This window comes from Galeopterus variegatus, unplaced genomic scaffold (genome assembly GCF_000696425.1).
Source record: "Galeopterus variegatus unplaced genomic scaffold, G_variegatus-3.0.2 Scaffold5659, whole genome shotgun sequence".
NCBI classification, from domain to species: domain Eukaryota; kingdom Metazoa; phylum Chordata; class Mammalia; order Dermoptera; family Cynocephalidae; genus Galeopterus; species Galeopterus variegatus.
Window position 1 is genome coordinate 94921 of NW_007731770.1, and position 24617 is coordinate 119537.

Here is a 24617-nt window from a genome sequence, read left to right on the forward strand (position 1 = left end):
CAAAAAAAGTATAGTTGTTATATCTTCTTCCCCCCCCCCCCCCCCCCGGTTTTTTTTTTTTGTGTGTGTGTGTTTGTGGGTAAATTCTTATAATAAATCTCTCTCTCTCTCTCTCTCTCTCTCTCTCTCTCTCTCTCTCTGTATGTGTATATATATATATATGTGTGTGTGTGTGTGTATAAATATATACATATATATAACTCCGATTGGCTGTTCTTTCTCTGGCAAACCCTAATACAGAGAATATTCTTGGTAATAAGGATAGCCTACCAACTTAGCTGCATATGTGTCTCGGTCTCTCGGCAAATCTACTTCCATACATCTCAAGAGTATTTCTAAATTTACAGTGTTGGGTCCTCTTGACTTTTCTGAAGACACTCATTAATAGACAACATAAAATATATCCTTTTTAACTGGAAGAAACCCAATTTACTTATATTCAATTTTAAAATAAGAAAGCAATGATCTCTTAAACATGTCATGTGTCTTTCTCCATAGACAGTTGACTGAGAAGTGAATATTCTAGGTCCCATTTTATTGAAGACACAGCAAAGCTAGAGAAGTACATGTTATTATACTATTGTTTGGTCAGAGAGACCTAAGGGTGGAAATATTCTCAAGATCATGTTTTTTTCCTTGAAGGCATGACTATCTTACATACTCTCTGGTCATCTGTGTACTGTTTCTGCTTTGGAAATAGACAAATCCAAACTCGTACTATATGGCATAGTAGAGAAAAGGGCATGGGCTTTAACATCCAATTTTATCACTTACTAGAAATGTGACCTTGAGCTGGCTACCTAAACTCTGAAACTCAATTTCCCCATTTGTATAATGGGAATATAAATTGTTACTATCTAACATGGTGTGAGATCTAAATGAGATAACATATGCAAAGCCTATAAAGTCATCAATAAAACAGGATAACAATATCTACTATGTAAGGTCATGTTCTTAATGGAGATATAACATGCCAAGTCCTCAAAATGTGCCTACACCAGGTAAACTCTCACTAAAGGGTATTATCAGTACTGATGGAGAGGAAAATCAGGTTCTCTCCTCCCATTTCTACATAGGTAAGGAGTTAAGTTTAATTCCTGTTTCTCTTATTATTTCTCGTAATGCAAAACATTTTTGAGGAACTGATTTCTGTTGGGTCAAGTGATACATTTCATCACATAAAATACAACAGAGAATGTGAGACAGCCCTCAGCTTTGAAGGAAATGAGGTGAGGAACTATATTCTTCATGGTAGAGAAAGTCGGAGAATTAAAATTTCCTTTACCTAGTAAAGTTGTTTGGCTGATACCAACTTTCATCTAAAATGGCTTGAAAGAATCCTCAGGTTTTCACAGCATTCAAACCCAATACATTAACTGACTTTCTCAAAATAGCCAGCACTTAGCACCTAGATAAAATCAATCCTAGTTCCTCAACCCACCTGCCCACAATCTGGGCAGAGGAGCAACTTACATTTCTAGAAAAGAAGATAATCAACTATAGAAATAAAACTTGCTAAGGGGACTTATAATGAAAAGTGAGGAAAATATATTCTAATTAATCACCTAACCCAATAAAGAGATGTTCTTTCATTCCTCTTAGTTTATGTCATCTGTCTCACTTCCAATAGGTTAAAGTTAATATTAATTTTATAATTTTGCAGCTCCTTTCTTAAGTAAACAAGGTTTAGGGAATCTTTTTTCTTTCCCCTTCTCTAATGATACCCTTCTCGAAAACAAACAAACAAAAAAAGAATTAGGAAATCACTTCTGAATGTTCTTTAGAAATTGTCATTCTATCCATTCTATCCAAGGGACCCTGATACAAAGAGTGAACTTCACAGCAATGCAGCATCTCGCATGTGCCTCAGGGGAGCACCATGGACAGCTCCCACACCCTCTCCCAACCCAGAGAGATGTGAAGTGTCTGGCCTGAAACCAAGGGCAGCTGATGAAGTTCTTCCTTGACATCTTTTATGATAATGAGTAAACCTACCTGCCATGAACGAGAATAGTAGTATGGATGTAGGCAGAGCAAACAGTAGAAAGAGCTCCTTTTTGTCCCAGCTCTTCAAGGTTTCCTCTGAGAGGAAAACTTGTTTATCTCCTTGGCTAAGTAAAGTAACAGGCATCGGGAGCATGCCTCTTGACTTTGACTTGGAATATGCTGCTTCGCTACCGACTCTGTTCTCTGCTATCAGTTCCTGTCCTTCTGACCCTTCTCCACCCTGGTGTCAGAGTAGTCTTGATCAAATGAAACCTAACCCAAATCTATCCTCCTTACAGCATCCTTGGGTAAAGTCCAACTCCTTACACAGAGTCTGTGATCACCTGTCTTCATCCTACGTCATCCTATGGCTCCAGTTTCATCTTCTATCATATTTCCATGTGCACATTATTGCAGTCAAATTGAGCTTCTTGTAGGTCCCCAACCTAGCCAAGCTGTTACATGTCCTTCTACCACTCATCCATCTAAAGCATACTTGTCCTTCAGACTCGCTCAAACTCCACCTGAGAAGCTAAGCCCTGAGCACCCACCCTGACCACCCTTACCCCACATGTCCAGCCACACTTCTCCAGCTCACACAGAGTGATGCACATCTCTAGGAGAGCAGTTTTCATTCTGCATTGTGATTACCAGCTGATCTACTGATTTCACTGAAATCAGAGAAGCGCATGTCATCTGCATCCCTAATACCTAGTTGAGTACCTGATACATAGGGGTGGCTGATACTTAGTTTCTGTTAAATTGAACAACACGATCACTAGGGAATTAAAAAAAATTAAATAAAAAATCACCCCAACAATGCAATGACAAGAGGATTCAATGTTGACTCATCCAGATTCATTGTGCCACTTCCTGTACCTCATCATTATATTTTCTTCTGAGTACATTTGCCTCTGCGTTTCAGACTGCCTCATCTCTTTGTTGTATGTTTTTACTGCCCTTCTGCACTTAATGGTAATCACTACTCTTTGTGCCCACAGGTAGTAGCTGAAAAAGCCAACTATGAATAACAGTCCATATCCTAGTGTCAGGAAACCAAAAACTAAAAGCATTTGCATCTTAAAGCTCATTTTCCATAATACAAGGAAAGAGTAAGATGACCCAAAATAAGTACAAAAAATAAAAGCTCCTGCCACAAAGAGACTGTCAAGTCATTACAAGAATGGAAGAAAGTTCGTGTCAATGGAGTAATAACTTTAAAACCATGCTGATGACTAGACTGCTTCTATAAAGGGAAAAATTAATATACCCCAAAGTATTCTGTCCCTAAATCTGTATATACATTTTGGTAAACACTTTACAGTAGACACGGATATCAATCTCTTATTTGTATGATTCCTACAAACCATTTTTCCTTTGGATGGAAACTTAGAGATTATTTTTCCAGGTATGGAGTCCCTATGTGAGAGACCTTGTGCTAGGTTCTAGGGATTCAAAATCCTTATAGTTCTTACCCTGAAGAAAAGTAAAGGCAAGAAGGAGATGTAGTTATCTAGTTTTACCTACTAAATCTGGTGCTAAGGAGCCTCAGCAACCTTGGATTGTCTCACATCGTAGATTGAATCTCACTCCCTTCTCTCTCCCCACCATTTAGAGAGTAATATGCACTGGACCTTTTTTTGACATTTGAATTTAATGCATAAAACAACAGTATTATAAAAAGGGCCCTACATGCTTTGAAATTGAAAGCTATTATAGAGCTTCCTTGGACTTCAAAGTAATAACCTAGTATATGTTCTTTACTTTTCATTAATTGTAGTATATATTGGAATATATGTGAAACTGTTAAGAAGAAATGAAGAAAAAAGAGTTACAGTAAAATGGCTTGAGAGAGACCTTATTAGTTGAAGTCCTCCTGAGATATAAATGCTTAAAATGGTTACCTACACGACCTATAACAAGTAAGTCACAGTAAAGTAAATGATCTTTTAGATGAAAATTAACTTTGTTAAAGCTACCTTTGCCTTAACCACTTCTAACAATTTTTGCTGATTGCAAACTCTACAGGGGTATCTGAGGCACAGTCCCTGGCTTGACCATCAGCCAAAAGGTATCTAAAATGCCTCTTCGTCCCTTGCTATTCTGAGTCAAAGCAGCCTGACATGACAGGACCACTGGGCCATTACTGACTTTGTAAGGTGCCTCTTTGAATGGCAGAAGCAGCAGTTTCTGCAGCAGCTATTCACTGACATTTCGCAGGCAGGCATTTTATAGGATATTCAGGATAAAACTGACAGATCCTCTTCTTCCCCAAGAGTACTTTTTCCCTTAGATCACAAGACAGAACATTAAAGTGCTCAACCAAAATCCCCAATAGGAAATACAAATCTCTAGAACATTTTAATGACGTTAATATTTCCCAAATGCCTAAACATGTTTCTTTAAAATGAGTTAAGAGAAAATGAAATATCATTTACTCTTTCATAAGACCTAAGCATTTAAATGTCCTGTTCTAAAAAGTGACCTGCCTGACCCAGAAAATAATAAATTAAGATCTTAACTGGCTCTTTTTCTTCTTCTTTCAAGTGCTGTTTCTATCTATAGTAACTAAATTGAAAGCAGCCAGCCCCTCTATAGCAACTGCTTGGAGAAGAGTTAACCATTTCCAGACTGAATTAATGTGTTTGTGTATAGGATGCTGTCAAACCTCTTTGGTGCCCCCCAAAATGAAATCATGTTCCTATCCCCATGAGGTCTCCTCTTTATAGGTATTTTTTGTGCATTGATCAGGGTTTTCTATCACCCTTTCAGAAGAACACAGGATTCAGCCCCCTCCCCACGATTGCTGCTGTCCAAGAGGTGTAACAACTTGAAGACCTCTCAAGAAAAAAATACCAAGGGTCACACAGTGCATCTTTCAGTCCAAAGTGGTAATGGGAACAGAGCCTTCTCTACCTTGCAGATCAGCTTTGGTCAACGCAACTTTGTTAGCAAAAAAACAGAAAAAGCGAAAACAGTAACCAGAGGTTAGTAAGAGGTCGAGTAAACCAGGGTAACATTACAGAAATGAAAATGCAATCTGCATAACCAACATCACTCAAACAGACAATTGAAATGCTCTACAGATTCACCAGAGACAGCACAGATGGGAGACATACAGACGGGGGATGCGCACAGACTGGGGTGGAGCAGGCCTCCTCAGAGCCAAGTCAGCAGAGCAGGGGCAGGGAAACATTGGACTTGACAAAGCACAAGCAATGGGCAATATGATCCTCCCCACATCCACACAGCCAACCATGGCATAGGGCCCAGAAATAAGGGTGGTGCATGGCCAGGCTGAAAGACATGTGTGCACAATCAGAGGGAGCCCACCAAAACAATTCTGAACATTTAGAACTTGAGCATGGAAGACTCACTTGGGTGTGCCCTTGAACCCTCCTGCAAATGCCACCAAGGTACGTGGAACCAGAATTGGGCATTTGTACCAAGATGATTTGGGAACAACAGCCAGCTCAATTTGTTTAAGTTATAAAAATACAGCCAAATCCAAATGGCTGTGGGCAAAAAGGCACTGAACCAATGTCTTTTTTATTTATTCATGCCAGTCTCAAAATGAAGCACATGTGTTTCTCTCAGATGTTTACCATCTGCAATTGTGGAACAGCATTTCAAGCTGATGATGCCTCGGGGTCAGCAGCAAAACTGGCCTCAAGTAGAAAGAGATATTTGCCAGCCAAGTATTAAATCAGGCATTATTTTTTTTTAAAATCCTAGCCCAAATTGAGAGGTGGCAAGTCACAGTTAAGTGTTGAATAGGAGTCATCCAGAAATCACACTTAGTTTCTAAATAATACACTATGCATATATTAAAGACATAAAATCAAAACCTGGTTCAAGAATTTTTCTTTTTTGTTTTTGCTATCAACAATTGAGAGCCAACCAGTAGTGGATTAAGATGTTTTAAAAATAATTTTGGACTCTTTTGCCTTTTATTTTATCTGTTGCCATGGGTCATATATAATAGGGAGAGTAACACATTTACTACTTAGAGATCATGAAGTGTCATTGTCAATGACTTTGACAAAAACAAATAATGTATCCTGGCTGGTGTATTCTAGATATGTGAGAATAAAACACATCTTGAGGAGATCCAGGTCTTAGTTCTTAGTAATAAAACTTCATCCCCTGTTTAATATTCTATATGTCGAAATGAAAAATCAAGAAATGTGTTCTATTTCCTATGGTTCCCACACTGCCTAGTACCCAAAAGACTTCTCTGAGGGTGACCTGTAATTCACAAGGTATTCAGAATGGGAATGACACCTTTTTGCCATCTCTCCAAGGTTTTGTGCTCTTCATTTTCTCCCCAGCATTTTTTACAATTTCATTTTCACAGAACCCTAAAAAGCTCCTGGGATCTCTTACAAACTTCCAATGACAGTAATTTATGCCTTAACCTACTTTTTGGTCATTTTTCCTGGCCACTTAGGCTAATTATCTAAGCCATTTGTGTACAATCAACAAGGACCTTCTTCCCTTGGCACTCATCCACCACTTCATCCCACCCAGCAGGGCAGAAGTAAAGTTCGATGGGAACCATCACAATTATCTCCATGGCAATAGAGTGCTGTGTCATTAGGCCTATGGGACTTCCATAGATTCAGATGGTAGAGCCATCAGGTTACAATATCCGGCTTTGAGCAATCACACATACTCAGAGCAAGGCCAGAACCCACCATAATGCTGTGATGAGTCATGCCAAACTGCACAAAGAGAGGTAGGAAGGGATAGGGACATTTCCCCAATATGATGGGCAACTTCCGTTTGCTTCTCTTAAAGCTCTCTTAACTGGGGTCCATTCCCCCTTTATACTGTACATTTTAGCTTACTCTTATAAAAGTTAGTCTACACCTCCTTTTAATTTAATACTGTAGCTTTACTTATGTACACCTGCTTTTCCTACTCTATAGACCTGTGCTTTCATTGCAGTAGCCGTTGACACACATGGCTATTGAGCACTGTAAACGTGTGTAATCTGGATTGAGGTGTGTCACAAGTATAAAACACACAATCAATTTTGAAGGCTTAATATGATAAAAGGAATGTAAAATATCCTATTGATAATTTAATAGCAATTGCATGCTGAAACAATATTTTGGATATAATGAGTTAAATTAAATACATTATAAAATTAAAGTTAATTTGACCTGTTATTTTATACTTTTTTCCAATGTAGCTACTAGGAAAATTGAAATTACATACGTGACTTACATTCTATTTCTATTGGGCAGCATTGCTATAAAGCTCAATAGGTAATTCCTTAACTTTTAGATCTGAAAAACTGATGGCATCATAAAAATATTCAGTATCTTAAGATTCCCTATGCTTTTAAACATGTGCTTTTATATTGTGATTTAACATGATGTGATTAATTATTTCAGGATAACTGGAATTATTATCATTCCACAATCTTTTAAACTAAGATACTCAATTCAATTTCAAAAGCTGAGTCTATCCCAGGATTGCCCTTTAACGACCCAAAGAACTAAGAGCAGGTCAATGAGAAGACAAAAATTCTTGAGCTAAATGAAATTATGCATTTCAAGAAGAAAGCAAAGCGGTTACTTTAAATTCTTGGCGATTCCCAACCTCCTATCCCACCATACACACACACACAAACAATATTTGGCCAACAGAATTTGAGAAATATTTCTGGCTAAAGGAAAAACAGAATGTGTTATAGGGATGTTTAGTCTTGTTACTAGCGCAACACAAGAAACTGACTCTTAGGCAAAGGGAAACAACTTCCATAACTACAACTCAGCCTGAGAAGCTAATGAGAAGCTTTCATAAAAATGTGCATTGTGGTGAGCAAACCCAGACAGTAGCTGGTAAAAAACAAGACAGATACATGAAGTTGAACACAGAAGATGAATGAACAGGTTTGATATGGTAAATTAACAAGTGATACAAGAAAACACAATATGTTGCACAAAGGACCATAAGGCTCAGCCAAAGAAAAGAATACATGGATCCTGGTGACTGGTCAGGCAACCTCTTTGCCTCTCAGGTTAGGCAGAGTCACCTTTTCAGCGAACCCAAGTCTGCTAGGGAAAGCTGAATGTGTACACTGCTGCCGTCTGCCGGCTAAAACTAGATTGTATTTTTTTGTAAAGAACTGTTGGATTCCAGAAGACCTGTAAAGTTTAGTTAGTATCAAGGTTTAGTGGATCATCTACAGAAATAGGCTGAGCATGGTTTATTGTGCTGCATGGCAGGCATGCAATCTTATTAGATGTCTCACATGAAGTAATATTTGTAAACAATAATCCCACAATTTATTGGGTACCTAGTATATATCGGGCATTTTATATATATGTCTAATTTACTTACCTTCCAAGGTAAGTCTTATTGCCTCATTTTACAGTTGAAAAAGATGTAGCTTAGAGAGGTTAAGTACTTGCCAAGTGTCACAAAGCTAACAAAAGCTACTCTGTGGACCTGAATCCAGGTCTTTCTAATATCAAAGCCCACAATATTCCATTACACCATACCAAGGGACTGTCTAACAATGCCTGATATCTAGTAAATACTCAATAAATGTTAGTTCCCTTTTATCATCATGACATTCTGACATCATTTCCCTATCTCCTGCTAGATTTGCATTAAATAATGCAGTTGCTATTGGCAAAACATTTTATTAATGGTGACACCCATATAAAGTCACTGGTTTGCCCATCACCATGTGTTAAAATGTAAATAAAAGTCTCTGATGCCCTTTTAGCCATTCTGGAAGCAAGGGCACAAATTGGAGAAGCCTGATGTCAGTGCCAGGGAAGGTTCTTCACTGGCAAGTATGTGATACTCAGAAAACACTTGCCCACATACATGCCTGGAGCCTGTGGCAGTATGTCTTAACATACTCAACCAGTGGCAAGAGAACACTGACAGTGATGAATTGTCAGGTGACAAATGGAAATGAGAGAGGACTGGTAAACCAGGGAGGGAGGCACTGGCAGAGGCAGCAAAGAGGCTTAGTACTTGCAACAAGGCTGTATCTTAAAAAAAAAAAAAAAAAAAAAAAGGTCACCTTCACAGCCACGCTCGATCTGTCCACTCCGATGAAGAGCATCATTGATGAGGTCTGGCAGGCGCCCATTCAAGTCCACGGATGCCAGACAGCCCTGAAAGCCATCCCGGGAGGCCACAAGCTTTGGGAGGTTGCTGTACATGCCTTGGGCCAGACCAGCCATGTAGAGGTCGCCTGGAAAGGAAAGTGGGTAGCCAGAGAGAATGAATAAAGGATATGGCAACCATGCCAAGTAAAGCCAATGACTGTGAGGCTATTCATTAGACAATGATGATACAGTCAGGGCAGGAGGGGGGAACAGCCAAAACAAAATAATTACCAGGGTTTCTAAATTGTAAAAAGAGGAAACTAATATTTCTTATGTATCATTCATATATACATCATCTCATAAACTTTAAGCACCAAAGATGAAATAAAGATTAACAACATTTTCAACAAAAGAATCACTTATTGAGTGCTTTTTATGTGCTTGTTTTACCAAGGTTTTATTCCATCAAAACTGCTAATAACCTATAAAAGGAGTAACAATTATCCTTATTTTGAAATATATATATATATATGTACACATATATATTGTGTGTTTATACACATAGTGTATATATATATATATATATATATATATATAATATATACACACACACATATATATTGTGTGCATGTATACACACACACACACACACATAAGCTGAACAAGGCTAAGAAGTTGTACCAAGGTCACCCAGGCATAAATGATTCAGCCGAAATTCCAAAGCCCACATTCTTTTCTATGTGGCCCCTCCCGCATTTTGATATTTATAACCTCACCCCTCAGCCCCCGCAGTGAGACATTCCTGAGGTTATCAGAAAAAACAAACCATTTCTTGAGAAGCTAAGTAAAAACTGAATAAATTGCATTATGGCATAATTAACATTATTAAATAATATATGCATGATGTATCAAAAATGTGAGGCACCCCTAACTTGTTTTCTTCTGGAAACAGCTATTCTATTGTATGAAATACTCTAAAAGAAATAAACTTTTTTAAAGGTTTACCTTTCAAATCCAGATTTTTGGCACCATTGATAACCTGAGTGACCACTTTGGTGTCCACTTTCAAGCTGTGGGTGTTACTGTTGTCCCTAGTGATGACGACATTGTGCCACTGGTTGTCATTCAGGGGGCGGTCACTGTTGCCTTTGATCACATTGGGGCCATTTCCAAGGTCAAACACGTAGTGTATGTACCTATGACAGACGACAACCACCCGATCACTTGAGATTACCTGAAGTGGTCTAATGGCAATGTATGTGTAGCCTACAGAGGAGGCTTTGAATCCCCCATGCCGGTATAATGCAGGAATAATTAAAGGTTGATTTACAGTTACAAGAATAGCCACATCGTATTCTATCGTACATCACTTTAATTCCATATTCATACAGTCGATTTCTTTGACTAAACCTAGTAATACTATCCAGAGCCTAAATAGTGCGGGTGTTACACTACAAAACACTAGGGGGTGACATTTAGACTCAGTCAATCATGGAATTTTGTTTTTGTTTTTGTTTTGACTATTTTCTAATACATGGTAGTAAAATGTCTTGAAGAAAGGACAGCTTTTTAAAAATTTGCATATGTGAGCTATTGGCAGAGATTAAAATATCAATATTTAATTTCTTGGTAAAAATTTGGTGGTTGCTGTTAGTATCACTCCAGAAATAGAGGAAATACACCCTATAGCCCCCTTTTGCAAAAATAATCTTTTTTGCTATAGTTTTAAAGAACTACATTTCATAGTAAAAAGTTGAATTAGTGATAGTGTAAAGTTGGTGACATATCTTTAAATAAACTCATGAATCTCTCTCCTTTCCAGCCCTACTCATTTTTTAGATCTTTTTTCATCAGTCAGGATGCTAGCATGTATTAGGAATAGAGGGTTAGGAATAGAATGGACAATTATTTTCACATCCATATTTTATGTAAGGCTTGAGTGAAGATATCCAGCATAAATTATGTGATCACTTCTACTTACCCCTTGACTAGCTCAACGGCAATGAAGTCATTGCCATCACCGCTGTTGAAGAGAATGAAGCCATCAGCTGAGGTGGTCTTGAACTGGAAGAAGAGGTGCATGGAGGTGTAGGCCTGAAGCGTGGCAAGGCTCAGGTAGCTGCTCTTGGTCTTGAAGGTGACGGGGTCAGCAATGATGTTCCTCAGTCCAAAACGAGCCTTCAGTTCACAGTAATCAATGTCACCATTTTTGCACAAGTCAATGTAGAGCAGGCCATTAAACATGAGGCTCTGCAAGTGGCCAATGAAACTGGATGGGACAACAGAGATGTAGCGTTTCTCAGTCATGATACCAGTTTCGATATTGTGGAACTCCAAGCGGGTGTGGTCTCCCACCATGGTACCTATGAAATTCATAAATGAAGTACAAACAGGAGGAGTTACCATATTTTGTCATAGCACCCTTACTATGTGTTTTAGGTGCAATTTGTTCCAACAAAAAGTATTCACTGTTCTTGAATCAGTGTCAAAAAGCAAAATACTCAATATAGTATCCACATGACTTGGCCTCAGTCAGGAGCTGAGTACTGGCCCAGCCCAAGTTACATGCCTGGCATCCTATGTTTTCATGAAGCTGAAGAATGTCCCATTACAAAAAGAAAAATGTGAGATCATGGGTAACCCAAGTTAAAGGATAAAACTATTGGTTTTCACCAATCAGAAAAACAATTGGGTACTAATACACACTGTAAGAATAAAAATCTTTGTTGCCCTTGTAAAGACACAACAAATAAGCTTAGGCATTCACTACCAGATATTTCTTCCTGTAATAACTCACCACCTAGTAATTGTGGAAAAGATTCTGTTGTAGAACCTCTGTTGATTTTACCTGCCCATTAACTGTTGCTTTATCTGATAATAACACAATTTTTCTTTGGGAAGCTGCTTTCCTCACTTGACCTTTAAACATCTGGACTGCATGAATCTGACCCTAATCAAGCTATCCAGGGCTGGACTACTCAATTTATTTTATCCCCTTAAACACAGATTTTGCTCTAAGGATTAAAAAAGTAGTCCTCAAACTTTTACATGCAACAGAATTACCTGAAAGGCTAAGGCCCCACCTTCAAAGTTTATGATTCAACAATCTGGAATGAGGCCTAAGAATCTACAATTTTCTGATGAGTTCCAAGGTGATACTTATGTGGCTGATCTAGGAACCACTGTTAGAACCCCTGGATTAACAACATCCCAAGCTAATCCAGTAATGCTCTGCTCCACGGCTTTGGTAGTCACACTTTTGAAAGAGGCATTCTTTGCAAGCAAGTCTTGCAGAAGGGGTAAGAAAGCCTAGAGCTTCTGGAGGCCCTGCAATAACCGGAGGGATTGGGCTGCCTGAGGAGACCACCGGATCCAGAAGTCAATCAGGAAGTGGAGAGAAAGTTGCTCTGTGCTGATGTCATTGGAGGGTCTGGATCAAGCCAGACAACTCTGGACTTTTAAAAACTATGTGGTAATAGACTCCCTTTCATGCTGAAAGCTTTTGAGTTGTGTGTCTGCTATTTGCAACTGAAAGATCCTCAGCTGACACAAATTAACTATTTCAACCTTTCATTAAAACCAGGTTCTAATGCCAGTGGTACAGGGAGGGGGAAGGGGAGTTCCCTCTTTCTGCCTTCTCCTGTTGTTTACCCTCTATGTTAATACAAGACGCTGATAGCATCTCTTTACCCCTATTTTACAATTTTGCAAAAGAAAAAGAGTGACAGTATCTGAAATACTGAGAATAATCTGCAAAGAGGAACTGTGTGTGCATCTCAGCCCCTGAGCTTCCTGTCCCTCTCTGGGGGAGCAAGCTGTCTTCAGCAAACACCCATTCTACTCCACTCATCCCCAGCATGGCTGTTACAGGAGAAAGGCTTGCTTCCTAGCCTTGAATTAGCATTCAAGTGGGCAGTTCTGTCTAATTCTGAAGTTCACTACAGGTAAGCCATATTTATTAACATCAGGTTATCACTAATAAAAATGATATTTGATTTCCACCTGCCTTGCATTGTTTTTCTTTATTGGCTCAGAACTCATGTCCAAAAAAGGGGGCAGGGGGAGTATATTTTCTTGAGTCCTTTAAACTTCATTATGTGGAAGATTCAACCAGATCACACCCTTTGATGCTCAATATTGATTTCATCTCTTTGGGAGCAAACTCATACCTAATCCAAAGATTTGCTCATAAGCACAAAAATCTGATTTGCATTTTATGAACTTCTGTGTGGTGTTTTGACAGCTAGTGACAAATCATTCTCTTAATAGAAGCGAAAATAAAATAATGATGTTGGTTAAGTTAAATGTAAAATTATAGTAGAACAAAAATCAAAAAGCAACATAAATCTAATAATTGAATAACTAGGAAAAAGAATAGCAACATAAATCTAATAATTGAATAACTAGGAAAAAGAATTACTGTATAAAATTACTTAGTATTTAAGATTGGACCGGTCATAAAAATGCAAAATAACATAACCTAAATTCACTTGCTGTAATAAACACCCAATGCCAATTTGGCTACAGCTGTTCCTACAAGGGCTGGAGAATGGCAGGGGTGGTGAGGGTGAAGTCACAGCCAATCTTCATGGGGACAGAGGAACTGAACTATGGTGATGCTGATAGTCATGATAATTCTCATATTCTTTTTTTTTTTAAGTCTACAGTGAGTACTAAAAAATGAGAATGAGTGATCCCTGGTAAAAACTGGGGCTCCAAAAGGAATCTGAAGAGACAATTTTGAAGTCAACTTGGAGATTTTAGAGAAATTGTGGATAAATTGACCTCCACGATTGAAGGGTTAGGAAATTCTACTCACCTGAAAATCAATTCTATAAAGAAAAAAAAATATGTAAGGGGTTGCTTGAGATAGAAGAGAGACTGAGCCAGGACTTGGGTAAGAGAAGAGAAGCTAACAATGGAATTTAAGGGCTTAGCCCAGGAACAGACTGAGTTAGCGTTTAGGATGATTCAGAGCACAGCTTCACTAAAAGATGGGGAGGGGAGTGGGTGAAGGTGACCTGGGTCCAAATTAGAAAAGAAATTGGCTTCACTATATGCTAAAAGAACTCACTCCCCTGTGGATGGAGATTCCAAAAAAAATAAATAAATAAATATTGCTATGGCACCTGGGAAAAGTATGAAAGAGATTGCTTAAAGTTTGAAAACTGTACCAACCAAATAAAACAAAAAAATTAAATCTGTATGTTATCCTATCAATATAGCTGGGAACCCTGTTACTCGTCACCTCTGAATGCTGTTTGCAGACGAAACTTCGTTCCTTTCCACTTAATGGGAAAATATACATACATACCTCACAGCAACTGCTTTCAAATTTCAGAGGAAAGACAAGTAACATGGGAGAAAGATAATAAGGAAAAACCAAGACTACTGAGTGCTCCCTATATGGCAGGCACTATGCTAAGCACTGCAATAACCACCATCAAATGTCATTATCACAATAAAGTTGTAGATAGGAATCGTTATCTTGCTTTAGAGGAGAGGACATTTAGCTTAGAGGTTAAGCAATGCAATCAAAGTGCATACAGGTGGTAAATATAGTAGACCCCCAAACTGAATCCAGACGTACTAATTCCAAAGCCTACATCGTTTTGCTTGTTTGTTTGTTTGTTTGTTTGTTTTGTGTGTATTCTACTGTCTTTGGAAAAAAGGCTTGATTAATTTCTCACACTGTTGCCCAAGAAAAGCAGTAGGTAGAATTTAACCGGTGAAATTTCCATGCAGACGCCTTTGTAATAAGTTCACACTTCTTCCCAATGGCCAAGTATCATGTCATTCCGTCTAACTTATAGGTAATATACTCGGAACCCTCACTAAAGCAGCCTTGCTGCCTTGGCTCGCATTCACAGATTCGCTTCCATATTCCACTGACGGCCAACGAGCTGTCTGCTGACCAACCCTTGGAGTGATGAAGAACATAAACCTATGGAAAATTTTGGCTGGATCCAAGCTGTAACTTCCCACGAGGCAGTAGCATACAATGGAGGAGCATGTAGACTCTGAGGCTCTACTGCCTGAGTTTGCATTCCAGCTCCACAGCTTCTTACCTGAATTACCTTGGGGGAGTTACTCAACTTTTCCATGCCTCAGTTTTCCATCTGTGAAATAGTGTATGCAGTTATCAGGGTTAAATACACCAATACAGATAAAGAACTTAGAATAGTACCTAGGGCTTGAACTGCTAGCTGTTATAAATTAGCATTCTTTTTCCTTTCTTTGAAATGCTTTAATTATTTTCTGGCTATTTCACTTATTTTTTAATTTTCTCTCTTTTATTAGATTGCAAACTCTTTTGAAGTAGAGACCATTCTTGTGTCTTCTATATGTCCTGCACTGTTTAGCAGAGGGGCCTGAGCGCAGAAGGCATCTCTAACATCTGGGGAGGGATTCTTGAGACTTTTGCTTTAGGGTCAGACTTTGGATCATCACTGTTTCTGCACATGAGGTTCCTGACCAACACTAAGAGCTTAGGAAAAATACAATGGGAAAGGCTAAGAGGAAGCAACGGCCTCGCATTTTTCCCAGACACAGGGAGAGACATTAAGAAAATAAAGGCTTATAGAGTCTCAGTAAAGGGTTCTCACATTTTGTCCACAATTCTCCAGATCCATTGGTCCCACATTCTTTTCTCGATGATAACAACATTTTTCAAAAGTGTGCTATGAAATTCCTTATTAAAAAAAAAAATTCTGGAGCCAAATAAGTCGGCAAATACTGCATGCTTATCAATAATTAGCAGTGTACATTAGCTTATTAAAAATTCTTAATAAGTCTTGCAATGAAGAACTACACTTCATTTTCTTTAATCTAACATTTCCAACCCTTCTTAATATGAGAAAGAAGTTTTAAATGCAAAACTTTAGGTAATTGTTTTTTACAGCGTGTTGCTGTATGTGCTGTGTAGGACGAAGGGAGGGAGAAGTCAACATGGACCAGAGAATTGAAATTGAAAACAGGGTGAATTTCTGTACTAGCAAGAAATGGAGTGGGTGGTTCATGCAACATTAGGCCCCAATTTCTGAGGAGCGTAACCCAAGTGAGGCATTCTTTTAATTTATTCTTAATAGTAGAAATTTAGCTCAATCAATCAATCAATCCTTAATAACTGTCAACTGAACTTAATACTTTTCCAAGAATACAATGATATTACAATAAATGTAAAGCACCAGGTTGAGAAATATTTCTTTCTTTGCTTCTGATTTCTTTTGAGTCCAACCTATTCTTTGCACTGTTTCTACAAACTAGCTGAAAATTTGGCACACTGGGAGACCTAAACAGCATGAAAAAGATTATTACTAAATAAGCCAACAAGACACTACTTAATAACCTGGGGACTGTGTGATATTTTAGTTTCACTGCCTGATTTGATGACTTCTGTGAACTAAAATTAAAATTCCCCAACTCCTGATCACTGTAAAAAGCAATCCGAGGTTATAGTTCATAAGCAAAATAGTTCTTGTCCTCTCCAAAATGCCTTTATTTTTATGGCTGCATTCTTCCATCGGCAATGAACCGGGGTAAGGCTGAAAATGAAAGGGTTTCATTAATTTCAAATATCAAATTACTGGATGACTTGAGCATTCCATGGTTTAGCCCTGCTTTTTCATGATAAGTGGTAAGAGAAAGCACAATTTATAATTACCTTTATTCAAAAGTTTCTGTAAAAGAATAATGACCAAGAGAGGGTATATACCTTTCAGTGCCTTATGTTCTGCATTTTTTTTTTTTAATGACTATGCTCTCAGGGCATATTTTCCAAGGAAAATGAAAGGAATTCACTGTGGGGAGTGATTGGGGTGAGGGCACCACCTAGTGGCTTCTATTCAAAACATTGTGTGAATTGGGCCATCCTTTGCTTAACCAGGACAAGCCCAGATAAGTTAGAAAGGGATGAGCCTCTGCTCATCCATCTAACAGTTCATAGTCAGGTTGACTATGGGTTTTAAACAGTGTAACCACTGTTACATCTGCTCTTATATATTCATTTCATAAAGCTAAATTACCCTTCAGGCATGTAGACCAGTAACCTTACCTCCTACTACTAAGTTACGCTGATGTGTAATTGAAGTCTTTTGGATGGTTGTTGTGGTTCTGTTTGCATTTGTTTTTGTTTTTTTTTTTTTTGTGTGTGTGTGTGGGGGGGGGGAGACAGGAAGGAGTCTACCTTCTGAAATGTATTCCCCTCTCTCCCTGACCTATTTCATTGTATTTTTCCTATATCATAAGATAAATCATTTTCTTATGATGGATTGTGAAGTATACAGCAAGCAGCTTCATTTCATGGAATCACACAGACATGTATTTGGAGCTTAATTAGACAACTCTCTCTAAACTTCACATGCCTCTCCTGTAAAATGACAATAAGAACATTTGCCTGGAAAGGCTATGATGAATTATAGAAGATTAAAGGAGCTGATATGTGTAAGACAGCTAAGACAGTATCTAATGCCTACTGGGCACCGGATATATGCTAATGCTTTTCTTCTATCCAAAGACTGTCCTCTGCACACACACACACACACACACACACACACACACCAGCATACACACATATACATATACACACCTGTGCGCATACATACGTGCCTTCCTATAATTCCTGATTCCAGAAGTATAAAAGCTCAGACTCATAAATACAAAATTAAATTATAGGCCCCCAAATTGCAGAATGCTTACATTGGAAAGGGCCTTAGAAATAATAGAATTTCAGGTTTAAAAATGAGGAAAAAGAGGTTTAGTCTATCTATCCCAAGGGCATAAAGTATTTTAGTGGCAGTGATTACATTAAACCCCAGGGCTCCTGACTCTAACCTGACGTCTCATTTACAAAAGAAACTGTAAAAGATGACTTAGGCCACTGACTTTATTTGACAAGTCCCAGGGACGGTGAGTAACCTTCCCAACATTCTGCAGAGAGTTAATGTCAGAGCCCAGACCTAACGCCAAAACGTTACAGGTTGTGCTGCTCCAAGTTTTCTTGTCCCGTATGAACAAGAATTCTGCTTACCAGATGTGTACTGTTCTGGAATATTACGAAGTGTGGGCTTGTCGGAGGCAGCAAGTAGGATGGCACTAGAAGGTTCCCTCTCTCTTCCATCCGAGACCTCATCAATTAACACCCCATCCATCTAACTCTGGCTGGAGATCTACCTTCATAAACCACTCCTGATTTCTCCAGCCCAAAGTGTTTATTTTCTCTTCTGATTGACAAATATAATCTCATCCACCCAAATTAGAATCTTATTATAAATTCTTGTCTTATTTTCAAATACCAGCATCTTATCTAATTTACTAAGTTGATCCACTATTTGAGGAAACATAATCTCTTGTACTTCCTTTTTGTTTTCCACAATTCTAGCACACTGCTGACATGTATCAAGCTCTAGGGAAATGTATGTTGGTTGTGCGGGGCTCTGAGTGGTCCTTTACATATCTATGGATTTATTCAATTATTCATGGACCTCATAAGTGTGAACTCCACCAGGCCAAGAACTTACCTGTCTGTTCACCACCATATTCCAGGTGACTTCTAAAACAGTGCTTGGTACAGAATAGGTGCTCAATTAATAATGATTAAATAAATGAATAATTAACTAAGCCAAACATTAATCAGCACTTTCTAAAGGTATCATGTACTGTTCCAGGTACTTACTTTAACCTGTAATTTTCTGAATTTCTTGTTTGTCCATCTCCCTCTACTAGAAAATGACCCATTCATTTGCTGATGGAGGGGACAGGCATATGGAAGGATGACCGATAAGTTATTTTTGAGTGATTGGATAATAGAAGGGTCTGCAGAACCCAACATCTGTTCTTCAGACACATACTCTGTGCCCAAGGATAGGGAGCCACGAATATGTAATTATGGTAGTGGGTAAGCTCTATTACACAGAGCAATGAAAACCTTCCTAGCCTTGCCTGAGTTCATCAACAGAGCACAAGATTTGTGATTTCTATTAAGCAAACTAGAAGGTTTTGAGAAGAACGTTTGCTCAGTGAATGGCCAAGAGGACTCTGAGCACAAGGAAGGCGAATGTCGCGGCAGCCATACTCACCCTCAGCCACATCGTCATCCACCGTGAGCTTAAGGCTTTTTCCTCTCCGCACCACCCGAACGGTGTGCCACTCATTGTCGTTGAGCTTCTGCCCTGCGTACAGGGTCTCGGGCCCTTTGCCTAAGGATGGTGGTAAGTGCCAAAGTTAGAATCAACCCTCAAAGTGGGGCTCCTGGCATCAAGGTTGTCAAAGCCACACTGGTGCACATGACCCAGTAGCACTCAAGGAATTACATCACTTCCAAAACCCATCCTAGTCTCACTGATCCAACAGGATCCTCTACAACTGTCCCCAAATGCAAGTCTCAATTCAAATACTAAGGACAATGTAATAACAGAAATGAACACCCTTCTTTATCTATAGATACAAGGTTTTCAAATGCCAATGGCAGAAAGTAAACATCCACAGAAAATGATGGTTAGTAGTCATTTATTTCTCTCTTAGAACTCAGATGAATTTCTTCAAGATATAGGAAACTTATCATAACTTTTTTTTTCTTAGAATCGTTTGCTGATTTAGGCATAATACACCAGTCTGGCTTTTAGGGAGTATCCACCAATTGGATGAGAAAGGAACTCTGCAACATTTATTCCCTTAACTTGACATTTCCATTAACCCATGGTCCTATCAGAACTCAGTGGCCATAGAAATCACAATAGTGAAAATCACAATGGTTATAATGTCCAGGTTTAAATCTCATTATAGATAATGCTCCTGAAGGGAATGTGAGGGGCCCCTCCTTATCCCATTTTTCATCATCCTCCAAAGACCTAAAAAATGAAATAATGTAAAATTCCAAAACAGAAGCTTTTGAGGTCAAAAGAATGTTTAGTAGAGAGAAACACTAAATGAATATAAATAACCAAATTGTCTGAAAAGATCTATGCTCAGGATGCTTAAGCCCAAGTTCAAGTGCACCCTATGAAGAATCGGGCAGGAGGGAAAGATGACATTTAGGGGCAAAAGATGGCAAGACAGGAGAAAATGAAGCATTAAAACAATACAGTTGTGCGAGGGGAAATGTCATGTTACTTTAGAATGAGTATCCTCACTGAACTGAGATGTAAATTGAAAAGAAGAAGAAGGTTGCATAGAACAGAGAAGACTTAGACCAAGTCTGCTTTTGCTAAGTAGATAGCCAATCCCACGCAGAAAGATGATGATGAAATATTTCTGGATTAGTCAATCAACATACAGAAAGTTCTACCCCTGCAAATGACTTGGAAAAAAAGGAAGATTAAATATGTAAGTGGCCAATATTATGATCTGAAATATTTTAGAAGACCATATACTTGGCTTCCACATGTATTGAGCACAGGACAAGGTATGTAGCACACACTTTAACAAGTGCTTGTTGAATGACTAATGTCCACGTAGGTTTAATTTCTTAGGCAACTATTAATTTAGTTCAATACATTTTTATCTAAGTAAGTCTTAAAGCTTTATTATATAATTTTCACTAGCCACTCTTCCCCTTCTACCTCCAAGACTGAAGATATTACATACTGTCCAGGAAAGAAAAAAAAAATTAGTATCACCTGAGTAGAGATCTCAAGGTAATTTTAAACTGTACTTTTTAATTTCGAATAATTAGCATTCCTACTTTCTGCTGGTTATAAGAGTTATGGTAGTAGCTGAAGTTTGGAGGAATTTTCCTCTTAAAAAATAAACAGACTTTCAAAGTTTATTTTAATTATAAAGCATACAACAAATAATTTATATTTAAAAATTTTCAGAATGTACCCAAAGCCCAAATCCAAATTGACAAGAATCCTGAGCATTCAGTGGAGAAACCAATTGGACCACACATACCCCAAATTGGGTAGTGATGCCATGAGATCAATGAATCTTCAGGAAAAAATAATTCTACAATAAACCATTTTACAGACCATCTCATCTTCTCTTAGTTTGTGAAAGTCCTTGCCTTTAATATTATCTGAAATGTATATGTTATAACAGGATTTTCCTTACGTTTCAACTTACTAGATTGCAGTCTTCATTATCTCATTAATTCAGGTCTCAGATTGATGTAACACCTGCCTTCACAACAGCAAACTGTGAGGGCATTGGAAGAAAATGGACCACATAATGTGGATACTTTATAACAAGAACAGATGTTCTCAGAAAAAACAAAGCTGCCTTTTTATTTTTTAATGCTTTAATCCTCTTTCATCTACATGCAAATGCTTCAATAAGAACAAAGAAAGTAAAGAAAGATGCGAGAATATTGACTATGGACGCAGAAATGTCACAAATGTAGGCTATTTAGAACGTCTCCCCTAAGTTGGCATCTGTTCTTTAAGCAGTGTAGGCACATCACTTAATTTTTATGGTTGGAGACAAAACAAGAGGGAGAATGACTAACACAAACATAGTGATTTGGGGGACATTGCTATGTCAGTGTCAGATTAGCTAAAGAGTTGTAAAACATGCTTTGTCTCAGCCCAGTGTGTTTAAATGATGCTACCATTTTGCAGGTTCCTCAGCTCTTATGGTATCCCTTGATATATCCATGCTGGTCAGATCCAAACACAAAATATGGCTGTCGTTTGGACTCTAAAACTTTAGAATGTGATAGCCTATGATTAAAAATGGGGAAAAAATAACTGAAATTTCTCATGCCCTGCTGTTTAGTTACATTGGATAACTCCAACACCAATAATTCTCCTTACTCTAAGAATAGAAAAAAAGATTCACATCTGTTTCATTAAAACGGCAGGGAATATTATTCAATATTCATTCGCAAGTGGTAAACAAATAAATCTCCATGAGCTTTTGCAAAACTTTAGTCATCCAGAAGTGAAGAGTCAATGGCATTTATCCTTAATCAAGCCAAAAAGTCAACTCATCCTACTCTAGAAAAAGTGATGTTTAAACTCAGCTGGAAATCTAGGCAAATAGAGGCGAGGAGAAAATCTGATCTGTAGCCCAAGCATAAGACTCTGGATTGGTAAGCAATGTAAGATGCAGGCACAAGCTGAAGGTTGAAACACACAAACTGTCATATTTTTAAAGCAGGAGGTTCTAGTCTATGGAAAACCTTCTCTGGATCATTCAAGCAAAAAGCCAGTGAAGCAGCACTGGTAAGTAAAGGATGCTATAAGTAAAGGATGGTCCGCATAGTAAGAAGAAGGAGAAAACATTTTTTAGAAGTTGGAATTTAAAACAGAACTGGTGAAAACTTAAAAAAAAAATCAAAACCATCAATTTTCCTATGAGTTTAAGTAATAAATATTGACCACAAAATTTCCTTTGATTTTCTTTAGGCTGCATAGACCATAACTGTTAGATCAAAATAGAGAAAACTAATAAATTATCTGACACCTCTTAGTTGAATTTCCTGGGTAATGACACCCATGCCTGGAATAAAAAGCAAAATCACAGATGAAGATTTCCTGGATGCAGAAGTTCATAGAAGTGGAGTGTTGAACTGTTTATTATTGTAGAAGAGAGAGCTTTTAATAAATCTTTTGGGTAATACCCAAATGCCCACTCAGTCTCGCCTTGCTGCAAACTCATTTACCACCATCCCTTTGTGGTGTGGTAAGGCTCTGTCTCACAGAAGATGGTCTAATTCTCTGATAATTGGGGGATAGAGAACAAGCTACCAAGAATGAAATATACTGACTAGATTGTTTTCTTGACCTATTCTACAGTAACCCCATGGAAGTCCTATTTCTTTAAGCAGCCAGAACTCATAATAAAATCAAAATGAAACATTGGCCGAAAAGCTCTCTTTGAGAGATAAATTATTGCTGATTGCTTGGAGGAAGATGACACTCAAATATTAGCAGATTTTTTTCTCTTTTGGCAGAAAGGAAATGGAAGTGTATGGTAAAAATCTGTATTTGAGCATTTGTAAAAGCACATACCTTCACAAGGTAAACTTTAGATTTTAATTATTTTTAATCTGTGTAGGTTTCTTTTTAAACCAGACTGTTCATATGACATGACTGTGTTATTCCCCCAGGAGCAATAAAACCAAAAAAAACTACAAGTTACCCCTGATATATGTTTGTTTGTCAATATATTTCCACATTTCTGACTGAACCAAATAAACCAGATGGTTTTGCTCATATGCAGGAAGCAGAAATTCCCTCCATCTGTCATAAAACATTGTCTCCAAAAGTGGGTGGGGAGCATTGTCTTCCAAAGTGGTTGGAAAACATTTGAAAACTTTTTGGTTTGAATGGGGGTAAGGGGGGAAGGAGATAATACGTGGATTACAATCACTTTGCTTTACCCAAATGGGGAAAAAGAATAGTAATTTGATTTTGCTTGGGACTATTTCACGTGAATCAAAATTCCTACAATGCATAAAAAACATGACATTTGCCCCTTTAGAAAGATTTAGTGAAAGATGCATTTAATTACATATGTAAATGATATGATAAGTAAATGCTCAAAATGACTGACTGTGTTAGATTTAAAGAACACCAAAGATATGCGAAAAGAGAAAACTTACCTTCATTTCTGCCAGCACCTCTGGTTAGGCTAGCTGCTACTAAACCCATAGCATCATATATTTTATCAGTTATTCCCCCCGCAGAAAGAATAGGTCAGGCAAGTAAAAGCAGGGTTGGAACCAGGAAGAATAGGACTAAAGAAGGAAGAGGAGGGACATAGGAAAGAAGCATTTTATTTTCCATCCACAAAATTTCAGGTTCTGGTTGTTTTCTTTAGGTTCATAACCCAACAGAGATTGCAGTGGGTTTGGGGTTTTGTTTTGGTTTTTGTTTGTTCGTTTTACTTTTGTAAACATATTTTTATTGAAAAATAACTTTTAAATATTTATTATTGAGCCAATTTGGCAAAACACCTCAAATAAATCATTTTATCCTCACTGGAGTCCCCAAGTCTCAGGAAGAGCAATTGTACTTCCTACAACAGGTGTGAAAGGGACAAGGAGCTTCCTGGAAGTCTTCTACTAGGAAATCTCCAGCGAAGTGTGAGAGAAACAAGTGACCACCTATGCAGCCAGAGCACATGCACCCTCCTGGAGATGCTGCTGCTAGGTAAGAACCACTGAGAACACCACCAATATTCATGAGGCTTGAATAAGCAAACATACCATTGAGCCCGCCCCATATAACATGCTCAACTATGGACTCCCATCCCTTTCCCTACAGCTCATCTTTTTCTCTGCTCTTCCAGGGTGCTGACAGAGTGCTGTTACTCACCTCCAGCTGTGTATTACAGAGACTACCTATTTATATATTTAACAAATGTTAACTGAGCATCAGGATGGAACCAGACACCACACTCGGTGTAGAGGATAATAAGATAAGATAAAAAAGGTCCCTGCCCTTATAAATCTTACAGTCTAGTTTGGGGTGAGGGAATCTGAAGGGCAGTAAACAAATTGGGAGTATTAGATAATTTTAGATAGGGTTGAGAGTTCTATAAAGAAAATAAAACAGGGTAACTAGATGAATATCATTGGGGTGGTGAATGGGGTTAAAGGATCAGCTACTT

General features: G+C 38.1%; 1 protein-coding gene across 1 annotated transcript in view; it reads right to left on the minus strand.

The window, feature by feature from the left end:
- LOC103605215 (neurexin-3-like) overlaps positions 1–23656 on the minus strand; it is a 32595-nt gene extending 8939 nt beyond the window's left edge. The window contains exons 1-5 of the mRNA XM_008589800.1: positions 23608–23656; positions 19142–19261; positions 11047–11428; positions 10071–10261; positions 9038–9211 (exon numbers count right to left, since the gene is read on the minus strand). Of these exons, the coding sequence (XP_008588022.1) occupies positions 9038–9211; positions 10071–10261; positions 11047–11428; positions 19142–19261; positions 23608–23656 (916 nt within the window). The remainder of the gene's footprint in view (positions 1–9037; positions 9212–10070; positions 10262–11046; positions 11429–19141; positions 19262–23607) is intronic.
- Positions 23657–24617: the final 961 nt, after the last annotated feature.